The sequence below is a fragment of the Trichechus manatus genome, unplaced genomic scaffold (genome assembly GCF_000243295.1).
Source record: "Trichechus manatus latirostris isolate Lorelei unplaced genomic scaffold, TriManLat1.0 scaffold00080, whole genome shotgun sequence".
NCBI classification, from domain to species: Eukaryota; Metazoa; Chordata; class Mammalia; order Sirenia; family Trichechidae; genus Trichechus; species Trichechus manatus.
The window spans coordinates 6,458,216-6,471,105 of record NW_004444016.1 but is presented as its reverse complement, the minus strand read 5'-3'; the positions used below and the strand labels follow the sequence as shown (position 1 = coordinate 6,471,105).

At 55.8% G+C, this 12,890-nt stretch overlaps 2 protein-coding genes across 2 annotated transcripts; both read left to right on the top strand.

The window, feature by feature from the left end:
* The first annotated feature begins 551 nt into the window (after positions 1–551).
* SPATA24 (spermatogenesis associated 24) lies at positions 552–6,356 on the top strand. The gene is made up of 6 exons (XM_004381059.1): positions 552–689; positions 1,959–2,024; positions 2,253–2,383; positions 2,473–2,543; positions 5,991–6,093; positions 6,198–6,356. The coding sequence occupies exons 1-6, from the start codon at positions 573–575 to the stop codon at positions 6,322–6,324; spliced, it is 615 nt and encodes a 204-aa protein (XP_004381116.1). The 5' UTR covers positions 552–572; the 3' UTR covers positions 6,325–6,356.
* A 2,044-nt stretch (positions 6,357–8,400) lies between these two features.
* PROB1 (proline rich basic protein 1) lies at positions 8,401–11,433 on the top strand. Its single transcript, XM_004381058.1, has one exon. The coding sequence runs from the start codon at positions 8,401–8,403 to the stop codon at positions 11,431–11,433; it is 3,033 nt and encodes a 1,010-aa protein (XP_004381115.1).
* Positions 11,434–12,890: the final 1,457 nt, after the last annotated feature.

The following is a 12,890-nucleotide window of genomic DNA, read 5'->3' as shown; positions in this document are numbered from 1 at the left end:
ATCAGAGGTTGATGACTTATCTTGGGTGAAGTAATTCTCTTTTTCTATCTTTGGGCTTCCCTTTATTACTTAGACTTAGGCCCCTAAGTACCCATTATGTTCCTAGGAGTGAAAAAGAGCACAGGAGAATGAAGTTTCATACCATGGGGAAAATTCGGAGACTAGTGTGGGAGGATGCAGGTAAAGCTAAAGATTCCGGGTGCTTCAGTATCTTGCAGTTTTTTATAGGCCCTGACAGAAGGCTGAGGGCCAGTGTGTGAGTGTTGCCTGCTCACAAGCATTTAGAGGGAGTATAAAGCAGGCCCTTCCTGCCTCTCAACAGCGTAAGAAACTGCGTAAGAAACACAAGTTATGATGGACGTGCAAATTCCCTGTAAACCAAAATTTCCAGAAGTCTTTTGAGGGTCCTCCGCCCAGGTGACTCCTTTAAGAGGCGGGCCTTAACCCAGCTAACAGACAAAGTGCCCGTCCCCGGTTGCCAGGGTGCTTTGTGGCGTCGCATTCTCATTGGTGGGCGACGGTGGTGAGGCACCCATTGGCAGTCATTTCCAACCAGCGGGCGGGGGCGAAAGATGGCGACGCCCCTCGGGTGGTCGCAGGGGGGGTCAGGATCCGTATGTCTAGCCTTCGATCAACTGCGGGACGTGATTGAATCTCAGGAGGAATTGATCCACCAGCTGAGGAACGTGGTAGGCAGCCAGAAGAGCTGGGGGAGAGGCCGTATTGGACGCCTCATGGTGGGGACGGGACTAGACTCTGTCCCATAGACTATGCCACGCCAAAGGGCGTGGCTAGCTGGCTAGCGCACATTTCCAATGGCGTTATTAGGAGGAGGCGGGGCCCAGACGAATCTGGTTTGGTGGGGATAGGGCCAAAAGCGGTGGGCACTTAGGAGTGTTTACCGGAGAATTTTAACCAAAACCTAGCAGTGCTCTATACTCTCTTTGCGTCTGGTTGCCCTTGGGCCTGGTAGATATGTCCCTGTCTATTCACTGAGCCTCAGTTTCCTCATTTTTAAGTGGAGACGACTAAATTGATTTCCCACTGCTATCGTGGGCAGGCCGAGAAATTACGACGTCCCCTCTATTATGGACGCAGTATTAAATACAGTGCCCTGCTGAGTGCAGTAAGCACACGTTTGGCCCTTGCATACCTTAATTTAAGGTCCTCCAACCTCTTTATGTCCCTTTGCTTTTTCCTTCTCAATCGAACCCCACTTTATAGATGAAAACATTGGAGCCACAGATTACCTGGACATGGTAAAATCCTGGCCGGTTGGTGTTCATGATTTTTGTTTTTGTTTTCTATCTTGATAAGAGGAATGGGATGTATCCCTATCTCAGAAATAAAACTACCGTCCCATATATTTCTCACTGTAATGGTTCTTAGAAAAACTTTTCCTTCCTGGGAAGTTGGATATGGGGCTGAGGGGAGAGAGACATGCTTTTTGCTACCCTAATGCCCCCCTTCAGCAAAATGTATACAGATCCAGGCATTGAATTACTTTCAGTTCCCTGAAGGTACCCAAATCTTTCTCTTGGCAGCTGGCATTAGCCCATGTGTTTTCACAGTCTGGATCACTTTTCTCCTCAACCCCTCTTCTTCTGGCCCACGCCTACCCAATAGATCTCAGCTCTGATGCCACCTATTCTGGAAGCATTTCTGACCTCCCCCAGGCTGAGTCAGGGCCCTCCTCTGGGTGCCACAGCCCCTTATGTTTCCCCATCACAGCACACATTGTCTTAGAAGTGCCTGGTTACAGGCTATCTCCTCCATGAGGGTAGGATCAAGAGCTGAGCCTCAGTGAATCTTGTGGAACTGAATTCTCCCTTCCCAGGCCACGGGCATCATAGTATTATTCAACCTTGGTCTTGGTCCCTAGAGGCCCCCATCCCACCCCAACCCTCAGGCCCTCCCACCCCAGCCCCAGGCCCTGCCTGAGCCAGGCTCTGTTGCAGATGATTCTCCAGGATGAAAATTTTGTCAGTAAAGAAGAGTTCCAGGCAGTGGAGAAGAAGCTGATGGTAAGTAATGACCTCTTCAGGCTCCTAATGCTGCCCCATTTCCCAAGCCTCCTGTGGTTGGGGAGAGTCACTGAGTTTTGGCCTCTGAGAGCCTCCAGCCACAGGAGTGAGGCCAGAATCTTCCTGTACCCTGGCTTCTATGTGCCCCTCTGAAAAATGTGGCTGGTTAGCAGAGCCTGAGACCCAAAGTGACTGGGAATAATGAAGTCACTGCTGCTGCCCCTGCAGGAAGAGAAAGCTGCTCATGCTAAGACCAAGGTCCTCCTGGCCAAGGAAGAGGAGAAATTGCAGTTTGCCCTTGGAGAAGTAGAGGTGCTATCCAAACAGTTGGAAAAAGAGAAGCTGGCCTTTGAAAAAGCGTGAGTGGGCTTTGGTAGAGGGGTGGAGAATTGAGGATCCCATTTGCCTGCCAGCCTGCTCACCCTCCCATCCATCTTTTCCCATCCAGGCTCTCCAGCGTCAAGAGCAAAGTCCTGCAGGAATCCAGCAAGAAGGACCAGCTCATCACCAAATGCAATGGTAGGCGGGAGGCCCGTGCTCCCCCCCACGCTTACATGCATGGGCTCTTCCCTAACAGCCCAGTGCCCGGGTCCAGGGCAGGGTTTCACCCCAACTTCTGTACCCGGCCGAGGATACAGGCAAGCCCAAGCGGGCCACACCTTCGCAAAGGCCTTCAGGGACCAGGCAGGCCGCGGAAATGAGGGACGCAGTCGGCATACAATATTCTTCACAGCCATAAAGAAACGGGCTCGCTCCCATTTTTCTTGAAACCGACAACCTTCTTAGTCCACCTTTTGTTTTCCCACTTTTGATAAGTATTAGAAATAGTGTACTTTACTCATAACTCTGTTGCAAGAGGAACAACAGGGCAAGCACAGTCCTACATGGGTGCTGACCCTTAGCCTCAGGGTCGAGGACACAACAGGGAAGAGTGGGGACCATGGTGACGTGGAGAGCCATGCTCCCTCTCAAGGGCTTAGCCCCCCTCTGCTGTGGGAAAGTGGCCCAGTGTTGCCAGGTCTTTAAAAAAGAAACTGGAAACCAGGTTTTAATGGATACTTTTCCATTAAGCATCTCCATTATGATTTTTGGGTGTGGGCAACTGATTTAAAAAAAAAATTTTTTTTTAATTGTTGTGCTTTAAGTGAAAGTTTACAATTCAAGTTATTCTCTCATGCAAAAATTTATACATACATTGTTATATGACCCTAGTTGCTCTCCCTGTACTGTGACAGCACACTCCTCCTTTCCACCCTGGATTTCCCGTGTCCATTCAACCAGCTCCTAACCCTCTCTGCCTTCTCATCTCACCTCCAGACAGTAGCTGCCCATTTAGTCTCATGTATCTACTTGAGCTAAGAAGCACATTCTTCACAAGTATCATTTTATGTCCCGCAGTCCAGTCTAATCTTTGTCTGAAGAGTTGGCCTCAGGAATGGTTTTAGTTTTGGGCTAACAGAGAGTCCATGGGCCGTGTCTTCTGGGGTCCCTCAGTCTCCGTCAGACCATTAAGTCTAGTCTTGATTTAAAAACTTTTAAAGCATCATGTGGGCCAAATAGAATATGCTATAGGTGACACAAACAGTTAAGCATTCAACTACTAACCCGAAGGTTGGAGGTTCAAGCCCAACCAGGATGCCTTGGAAGAAAGGCCTGGTGATCTGCTTCCCCAAGTTCACAGCCATGAAAACCTATGGAGCACAGTTCTACACTGAAACACTTGGGGTTGCCATGAGTCAGAATCAACTTGATGGCAACTGGTTACTGGTGGGCCAACAATTTTCACCTCAGCTGTAGGCAGATGCCTGGTCTGCTTGCTGGCTCAGGCAGTGCTGGGAGTCGTGGGGCACTTTCAGAGTCAGTTACCCAGCGTCTCTTGACCTCAGGAACCCCTTTCATTCTCCCAGAATGATAAACTCCCATGACTTAGTTTAAGAACTATGTATGAATTCCATATTCAACATCTGCTTCATTAACTGCAACAGATCTTGTGTAGGCCAGAGACCAAAGCCCAGGCTAAAAACAGGTTCAAAGCACTTCCTGGTGGGGCCCCCACTTGGAGCCTTGGGTACCCCCTACCACTACCTGCCAACGCAGCCTGCTGTCTCCTCTGGTGGGCACTCTTACTGGTAAAATGCCAGCAGACAGTTTTGATCTGGCCAGGCCTCAAAGCCCCCCACCGAGGGCTCCAACCAGGGCCTCCTGGGGCCCAACAGGCAGTCACTATCTCCATACCCCAGGCCGCTGGTCCCTTAGTCCTTTCCCTACTTCCTGGGCGTCCAGGACTTCCCTAAAAGGAACCTGAGGTTTCTTCCTGGTGGAGCCAGAAACATCTTTCCTCTAGGGTATTTCCTTCCCCAAGGATCAGCCGAGGCCCCAAGGCTTTGTGTCTGCTTGTAGGAGACTTGTGTGAGTCATGGAGGTAGGGCCTGGCTGCCTCCTCCCAGAATGTCCTGAACCACCCCTCCAGTGGGGCCCAAGCCCTCACCTGAGCAAATCTGGTGACCTGAGCCTCACCTGGCCCACCTCCTTCTCCCCAGCCTCCCCTTGTGTGGTTTGGGTTTGTTACCCTTCATAGTCCTTCATTCTTCTCAAAGTGATTTTCTAACCATCCTCTCATTTGAGTGCCACAGGTTTTATTTTAAAAGACTCATGAATTTCTCATTCTTTTTCCCAGAAGAATTTCAAAAGCAATTAATCCAGATTAACAAATGACCTTGGGAAGGGATGTTCAGTAGTCCTGGTCCCATGACCCAGTGAGCCCATGTCTTCATTCTCTCCCCTTCACTCTGTCGCCTCTTTTGCATGCTGTGCTTTAACTTTTGACCAGATCTTCTCCTCTAAAGTCTTAAATGCTTCTAGTTACTTAATAGTCTTTGTCCAGCCTCTAATGATGGTGGGTTTTTTTTCCTGTGAGGATCAGAACTTTCCAGGACTCCGTGAAGTCAGGTTATATAAATGAAGTACTCCCAGATCCTTATAACCCCATTGGATTTTGACCCAAGACACAGAAAGCATTCTTGCATCTAGTGAGCACTTAATTTGGGGGCAAGCTCTGCCACCACTGTCTCACTGGGTCCTCCTTACCCCCACTGTGGAATGGAGACTGTCTCTGTCCCCATCTTACAGATGAAGCAACAGGTCAAAAAAGGGACGTAACTTGCCCAAGTGGTAATGGTGTCTCACAAATATTAACTTTATTGAAACCTAGCTTGTTCTGTTCTCTGACCGGTTTCTGAGTCATAACTCTCAGAAGCTGCCTCCTTGAAGGCAAAGACCCTCTCTTCTCCCACTACCCCTGAATTCCTAGCACAGGGTGGGTATCCCACCTGTCCTCAGTAGGTCTGGTTGGACTGAGGTGACTGAACCAGTGATGCTTCCATGCCTTAAACCTCCAAGGGACAGTCTATCCATTCCACCACTAAATTCACTCTGCACCTACTATGTGTCAGGCACTGTTTTAGGCCCTAGGGTTATAACTGAGTAAAATAAAAATCCTTGTCCTTATGGAGCTTACATTGTAGTAGGGGAGAAAACAAATGAGTAAAACGTATAGATATAAGTGTTAAGAAAAAAAATAAAGCAGGAAAACAGTACAGGAAGTATTGGGAGGGGTTGTTAATTGGGGAAGGTCTCACCAAGGAGGTGGGATCTGTGAAAACCTGCAGAGTTGAGGGCAGGAACCATTCATCCTCCTGCTTTAGGGCAGGGCTGCCCACCTCTCTCCAAGGCCTGCGCTCTTGAGGGTCACCTGGTCCAGAATACAGTTGTGGAGTCACTGACACATCATCAGACATTACTCCTCACCCCCAAGACTTCATAATAAACTCATTCATACTAAGGTGTTAGCAACTACTTATGGAGAACCCCTAGTGGAAGGAGCCAAGTTCAGAAAAGACCGAGGAGGGAATGTCTTAGGAAGGAGCCTGTGGGATGGGCTCTCCTCCCTACCTCTCTCCCCCACAGAAATTGAGTCTCACATTATAAAGCAAGAAGATGTTCTTAATGACAAAGAGAATGAGATTAAGGAGTTGCAGCAAGTTATCAGCCAACAAAAACAGATTTTCAGGTGAGGGGTCTGGCCAGACTGGGGGTTGTGGTGGAAGTGAGGAGCCAGACCTCTGGCCCCTATCCGAGCTGTCCCCAGCCCACATCCAGCTGACTCCGTTGCAGGAATCACATGTCTGACTTCCGGATCCAGAAGCAGCAGGAGAACTACATGGCCCAGGTGCTGGACCAGAAGCATCGGAAGTCCTCGGGGACGCAGCAGGCCCAGAGCCAGCGTCTCAGGGAAAAATAAAATGGTCGTCGCTTTCCTGTTCTCTGGCTGTAGTGCCTGACCTCTGCCTTTTCTCCCCTGGCAATCCCCAACCCTGCCCTTCCACTCCTGTGTGTACCCCCTTCCCAGGCCTGGCCAGTGACCTGATCTCTAGGGAAGGGACAGGGGAAGAGACAGCAGGCATGCTCCTTCCTTCCTGTCTGCCTTCTGGGGCTAATTCCTGGGCCTGGATGCCGAAGTGAGGATCAAGTTACCAAGGACTGGGTGGGTGCAGTCCTTAGACCACCACCTGCTGGGTCACTCCTGGGCTCAGAGGGGGTTGCTGCTCAAGCCTCCAGCCCCTGCTACTTCCTTCCCTCCCTGGGATAGGAGGGAGGGTCCATGGGGCTGGGGGATGGCAGCCTAGGGGGAGGAGTTGACCGTTGTCTAGTAGGCACCTCCCCTTCTTACTCTTTGTATTTAATTCCTCCTTATATAAACAGCCCTGGTTATTCCAGTAACATCCCACCCCGCCTCCCAGTGCCCTGGTCAATTTAACTCTCCCAGTTTAGCTATAGAGCAGAAGGGGTGTATGCGTATGCGTGTGTGTGTGTGTGTGTGTGTGTGTGTGTGTGTGTGAGAGAGAGAGAGAGAAAAGCATGGCCAGAGGTTTCAAAGACTGTGATCCAGGAACACAATTAATTTGAGAAATCCATTTCCATCATCTAATAAGAATAACGTTATACTGGTGTATCACATTTGCACCTTCTTACATCTCCTCAAATAGAATCTCACAGGTCTCTGCAGATGGGAGGAAGGGAAAAGGACAATGCTATGTTATTTCTAGGGTGGGAGACTAAGTCTCCAATTTGAGTCTCCTGACTTGCTCAAGTTGCCCAAGCAGGGCTGAAAGTGATGGACAGGCTTACTCCTCTTAGAGGCCATCACTGAGTGTGCCCTAGGTGATGATGGGGACACACCCAGGCAGGGGACTCACATCAGGGAGGCTGAGTCTGATTCATCAAGTCCAGCCTCTTCTGGGTCTGTTTGAGGGTGAGGGCACAGGAAGGGCCAGTGCTTCACTCCTGGACTAGCTGAGTCCTGAGTCATAGCAGGACCTTGAAGCCAGACATTTAAGGGCAAGTGGTGCCCATTGTCCTGTCCGAGGACAATGACAGGTGGTGGCTGCTCCCCTCCCCGCCCCCCACTTGCCCCCAGTAGGTCTCGAGGTCATGGGGGCTGGAATTAGGGCCTTGTGGAGTGCCTGGGGGGCACAGGGCTGTTCCTGCCTCAGAGGGGCTTTATAAGAGGGGACCACAGCTATCCCAGTTTCCCAAGGGACCTTACATCTGCATCCAGGGCTTGTTCGAGGTACCAGGGCAGCCTGTAAATGCTAGAGCTGTCCACTCCAGCCCTTTCCAATAGGTTCCTAAGGGGAAAGAGGAATGAGTCCAGCCAGGGACAGACCTTCCTGAGGCCCCCGGAGCACACTTTTTGCAGTAGGGGGATCCCTTCGCCTACCTTCTTCATTCTATCATAGGTTAGGGGGATGACTGGGTCAAGGAAGGTTGTAGGTGCACCTTCATGAGCTCTAGCTGGGCTGGGCAATGAGAAGGCCTGGAGGGCGGGCCCTGCAATGATAGGCAGACCTGGGGGCTGAGGGGAAGATGAAAAATTGCTGGTAAGACTGAGTTGCCTGGCCTGAGTGTCTTTGGCTCCCACCCTGATAGGGGCACAATAGTGCTTGACCTCAGATACATCCCTGCTCCAGCCTCAGTTTCCTCACCTGTAATGGGTGGAGTTGGGCCTGGCTTCTGGCTCCAAGTTAGACACCTGCTTTCCCCTCACCTGCCTGTTAGCCAAAGGCTGGAGTCCCATTCCAGGCGCTCTGACCTGCGGGAAAAGAAGAGTTGGTTCCGTGGTGGGGGTGGGGGGTAGGTCTCTCCTGCTGCCAACACCGCGGGCTCAGGAGTGGACGCGGCCGCTTTAAGGCGCAGTGACCCCACAGCATCTGCGGGCGGGGCGAGGACAGTGCGGGCTGCGGCTGCGGCCCTAGCGGAGGCGAACGCGAGGGAGGTAGTGCGCGAGCGGTAGTGCACGGCGGCATCCTGCGCGAACATGCTGACCGTGCTCGCCCCTCCAGCCCTGCCGGGGCTCCCGGGGCAGCTGCCCGCGGCCCCCGCGCGACGGCAGGACTCCTCGGATTCGTCAGGCTCCTACTACACGGCTCCGGGCTCTCCAGGGCCCCCGGACGTTGGGCCGGACGCAGAGGGACGGGCGAGTTGGCTCATGGTGGCCCCTGCGCCGGGGGCGGGTGCGCAGCCTCGCCTGTCCGTCAGCGCCCAGAATAGCCGCCAGCAGCACTGGCAGGTCTCGGGTTTCCGGCGAGGCCCGGGCTCCGGCCCGCAGCCACACCAGCCCCAGCTGCGCACGCTGCCGTCGGGGGAGATGGAAGTCATCTTCAGCGCCGGGCCCTTGTTTAGCCCCTCCGACGTGACGGATCGCAAGGTTCAACAGCTTACCGCACGGGCTTTCCGCAGCCTCTCGCCGTCTGAGCCCGCGACTCCCGCCCCTGACCCACCGCAGCCTCAGGCCCCCGACAGTGGCGCCCGCTGGGCCACCCACCTGGAGCTGCGGCCCCGCGGGCCGAGCCCCACGGCACCAACACAGTTCGAGTGTGTGGAGGTGGCGCTGGAGGAGCGCGCCGCGCCTGCCAGGCCCCGGACGGTGCCCAAGCGTCAGATAGAGCTGCGACCTCGGCCCCAGAGTCCCCCGCGGGCAGCCAGCGCGCAGCGCCCCCCGCTGCTCCTGCGCACCGGCTCCCTGGACGAGTCGCTGGGTCGTCTGCAGGCTGCCGCAGGCCTCGTGCAGACAGCGCTAGCTAGAAAACTGAGCCCGGCGCCCCCCGCCCTAAGTAGCGCCACCTCCGGGCCCACAGGAAGGCGGGAGCTTGTGACCCGGGAAACGGCCTGCGGCGCCAGAGTCCTCTTGGAGGAGGCCAGATCTCGGCCACCCCGCGTGCACGATGGTTCCGCCCCCGCCAGGGCCCGAAGACCGTGGCCCAGCCTCCGCGAGCGCGCGATTCGACGCGATAAACCTACTCCCGGGACTGAGCCGCTGGGTCCTGTTAGCTCTAGCATCTTCCTGCAGTCAGAGGAGAAGATCCAGGAGACGCACCACCGGGAACCCAAGACTCAGTTCCCGCGGGAGACTCCGGCTCCTGCACGGAATCCGTCCTTCCAGGCTAGGGCCCCCTGGGCCGTGAAGCCAAGGAGCCCGTCCCCGCCGTGGGATGCTCCGAGTGAGGCCATGCGGGGTCCTCGCTGCCCGCCTCGCCAGGCCCTGTCCCCGTGGGATCAGGCTGTCCAGAGGGTGGGGAGCCCTTCAGTTCCCGAAGCTTCTTCCACACGGGAAAATCGGAATCCGGCCGTCGAGGAAATTGTCAGCAGGAGAAGGAGCCCTTCCTCTCCGAGTATTTCTCAGTGGAATCAGGATGTTGCCAGGGCAAGAAGCCCATCCCTCGAAACTCCTTCCCAGTGGGAGGTTTCGCATCTGGCAATCCGGGATACGGTAGCAGGGAGCAGGAGCCTGTCCCTGCCGGCCTTGCCACCATGGGAGACTTCAGGTCGTCCTATCGAGGGGCCGTGGAGCCTATCGCCCCATGAGACGTGGGATCCCACGGTGCAGCGATCATCGATAGTATCTACGCCAGAAGCTCTGAATGGAGTAGCTCAGGAGGAGCAGGCACTGTCTACGCTATCTACACCCAGGACTCCGGAGCTAACAGAGGCGCAAGGTCCGTCCACGCAGGAGATTCTGGATCTTGCCTTTCGAGGCAGTCAGCCGTCGCCAGAGTTGGCTGCATCCGAGCCGCCCCGCAGTCTACTCGTGAGCGCCCTGCACGCTGACGCGCACCCGGAAGCCTCGGGCCCTGAGGAAGCAGCCTCGGGACGCCAGTGCGTGGCCATTCCACGGCCCCGTGACGTGCGCAAGATGGTAAGGACCACGTACGCGCCAACTTTCCCGGCAAGAACCCCAGGCTCAGGGCTGCCTGTCTTTCTTGCCGACCCCCACGTGGAGGAGGAAGGCACATCCAAGTCGCAAGAGCTCGAGGCGCTGGGGTCCCCCGCCCCGGCTCATTACACTTCCATCTTTCTCAAGGACTTTCTGCCTGTCGTGCCGCACCCCTACGAGCCCCCAGGGCCATCCTGCAGTCTCGACACGGTCCCCCAGGACGCCTCGAAGCCCAGTGGGGTCCAGCGGCGGAGGGCAGAAAACAACACAGCGAAACCCTTCGCGCGCACTGAGATCTGCCTGCCTGGTGCTCTTGCTTTGGGCCACCGACGGAAGACAACCCCAGGAGTCCAAGTGCACGGTCTTGTCAAAGAGAACCGGAACGCCCAGGCCCGGCGCCTCGTCCCCGACGGCGCGGGTCGGACCAGCCCTCCAGGCGGCGCTCGCACATCACCCCAGCGGTCCCCTATAGAGCCAGCGGAGACCTACCTTCCTCGGCCACCCCGCCCCAGCTCCCCTCAGGCGCACACCAGTTCAAGCCCAGGGATATCCCCCAAATTGGAGACACCCCTTGCGGCCCACGAGCCCGCGGCTGCTGTCCAACCGCTTGTTCCGCGGGAGACCCAGGGGGCAGGTGGCAGGACAGCCCCTGCCCAGCCTCGCGCTGCCTCGGCGCCCCCCATGAACCGGCCCCCGGAAGGCCCCCCCCAGGGGGCGCGCAGGCTGCCCGGGGCCGCGCATCTGGGGAGGGTCCTGGTGGACCCCGAGAGCGGCCGCTACTACTATGTGGAGGCGCCGCGGCAGCCTCGACTGCGGCTGCTCTTCGACCCGGAGAGCGGGCAGTATGTGGAGGTGCTGCTGCCACCCTCGCCCCCAGGGCCGCCCCGCCGCGTCTACACCCCGCTGGCCCTGGGGCCCAGCCTCTACCCATCCTATGGGCCCATCTCTGGTCTCTCATTACCATCGTCCCCAGGCCTCCCCCAGCTACCCTGGGCCTCTGAGGCGGTGCCACTAGACAGGATGTACTATCTGCCAGTGAGTGGGACCCCCAGCCCCGCATCTCCTCTGCTCCCCTGTGCCCCACCCTCCAGCTCCGGTCCTGCCCAGCAGGGCAAGGACTCTTTGTTCCCCGTGTGAGGCCCCATGGCCTGATCCCCATTGTGCTGGGGCCCACTGATGGCCTTTGAGGCTCTGACATCCAGCCCCCTGCCCTCGTTTCCTACCATTACCTCTGTCCTTGACCCATCCCAGCCAGTCTTCAGACCTGAAGTTTCCTTCAGAGAATGCCTGAGGCCTAGGGCTGATGGAGCTAGAGCTCGGAGAGTGGCTGCCTACTGTCTCTACCAACAAAAATGTATATCCCTTTCCCAAGCATTCCCAGAGTGGTGTGTGTGGTGTGTGTGTGTGTGCGCGTATGCGTGTGTGTGTGTGTGTGTGTGTGTGTGTGTGTGTGTGTGTGTGTGTAGTATGCAAACAATCAAATATGTAAAAGCAATGAGTTCCCGGGCTTGTCCCCAGGAGCAGCCCTGGGAGGTGTTGGGGTTCCTCAGGGGGTAGCAGGGAATGGGAGCAGGAGGCGACAGGGCTGCCCCCAGAGGTAGTGAAACTGTCCCTCCCCGAAGGTAGGCCCACCTGAGGTGGAGCAAGCAGATAGGCACTGGTGGGATGGAGGAGAAAGACTCTGTTATCAAATCTGTTATTCTTTAGAAGAGGATCTGAGCCTTGGCCTGGAAAGCTATGGGGGAAGGTGACTAGAACAGCCCTGGCCAGGCTGGGTCTGGGAAAGGGAGCTGCAAGGGGGAGTAGGTGGCAGTGGAGCAGGGAAGTAACATGGAGAGGGGTTATCAAGGGTCAGCCTAGCATTTGGGGCGGGGCAGGGCTAGGGATGAGGTAGGTGGAGGTTGCTGTACCCCAGCCTCTTACTCAGCTTCTCCTTCAAACCCTCAAAGCCTAACTGACTCATCCTGTGGCCAGGGGTGGGGAGGCTTCAGCCATTCCCACCCAGAGATTGAGTGTAGAAGGAATGAGTCCTCAGGAAGGACTTAAAGCAGGAAGGATATTGGGCTGTTGACCCCTCTGAGTGGGGTGGAAGGTGAGTTAGGGCTTGCAGTAGAAGGGGTGCCCCTGTGTGAGGCAGGCCGGAGGGACCTGGAGCCCTCAGTAGAAGGGATGCCCCTGTATGGGGCAGGCCAGAGAGTCATGGAGCCAGTGCTCCAACTGTCCTCAGGTTCCGGGAGCCTCTGGCAGGATGGGATCTAAGATGGGAAGGATCTGCATGGGGCTGGGAATGGGCAGTGGTCTGCGTGGGGATTCTATGAGTAGTTCTGAGCCAGAAAGAGCTGAGGCTTGCTGGCTGGTGTGTGACGTGACGAGTTCCGGGAGGAACAGTTCTCATTAGAAGCAGTGTCAGGGACGAGGATGCCTCCCCTAAGCTCCAGGCCTCGGGGGGGTGGGGGGGCTGGGTCCCTTGGAGTCCCTGTCCCCCTGCCCTGGACTGGAAGCTGACTGGGAGAACTATGGGTCAGAATGACCTGGACATCTCCCCTTGGCTGGAGACACCGGTCCCTATGGCAAGGAGGACCCTTCGACACCCC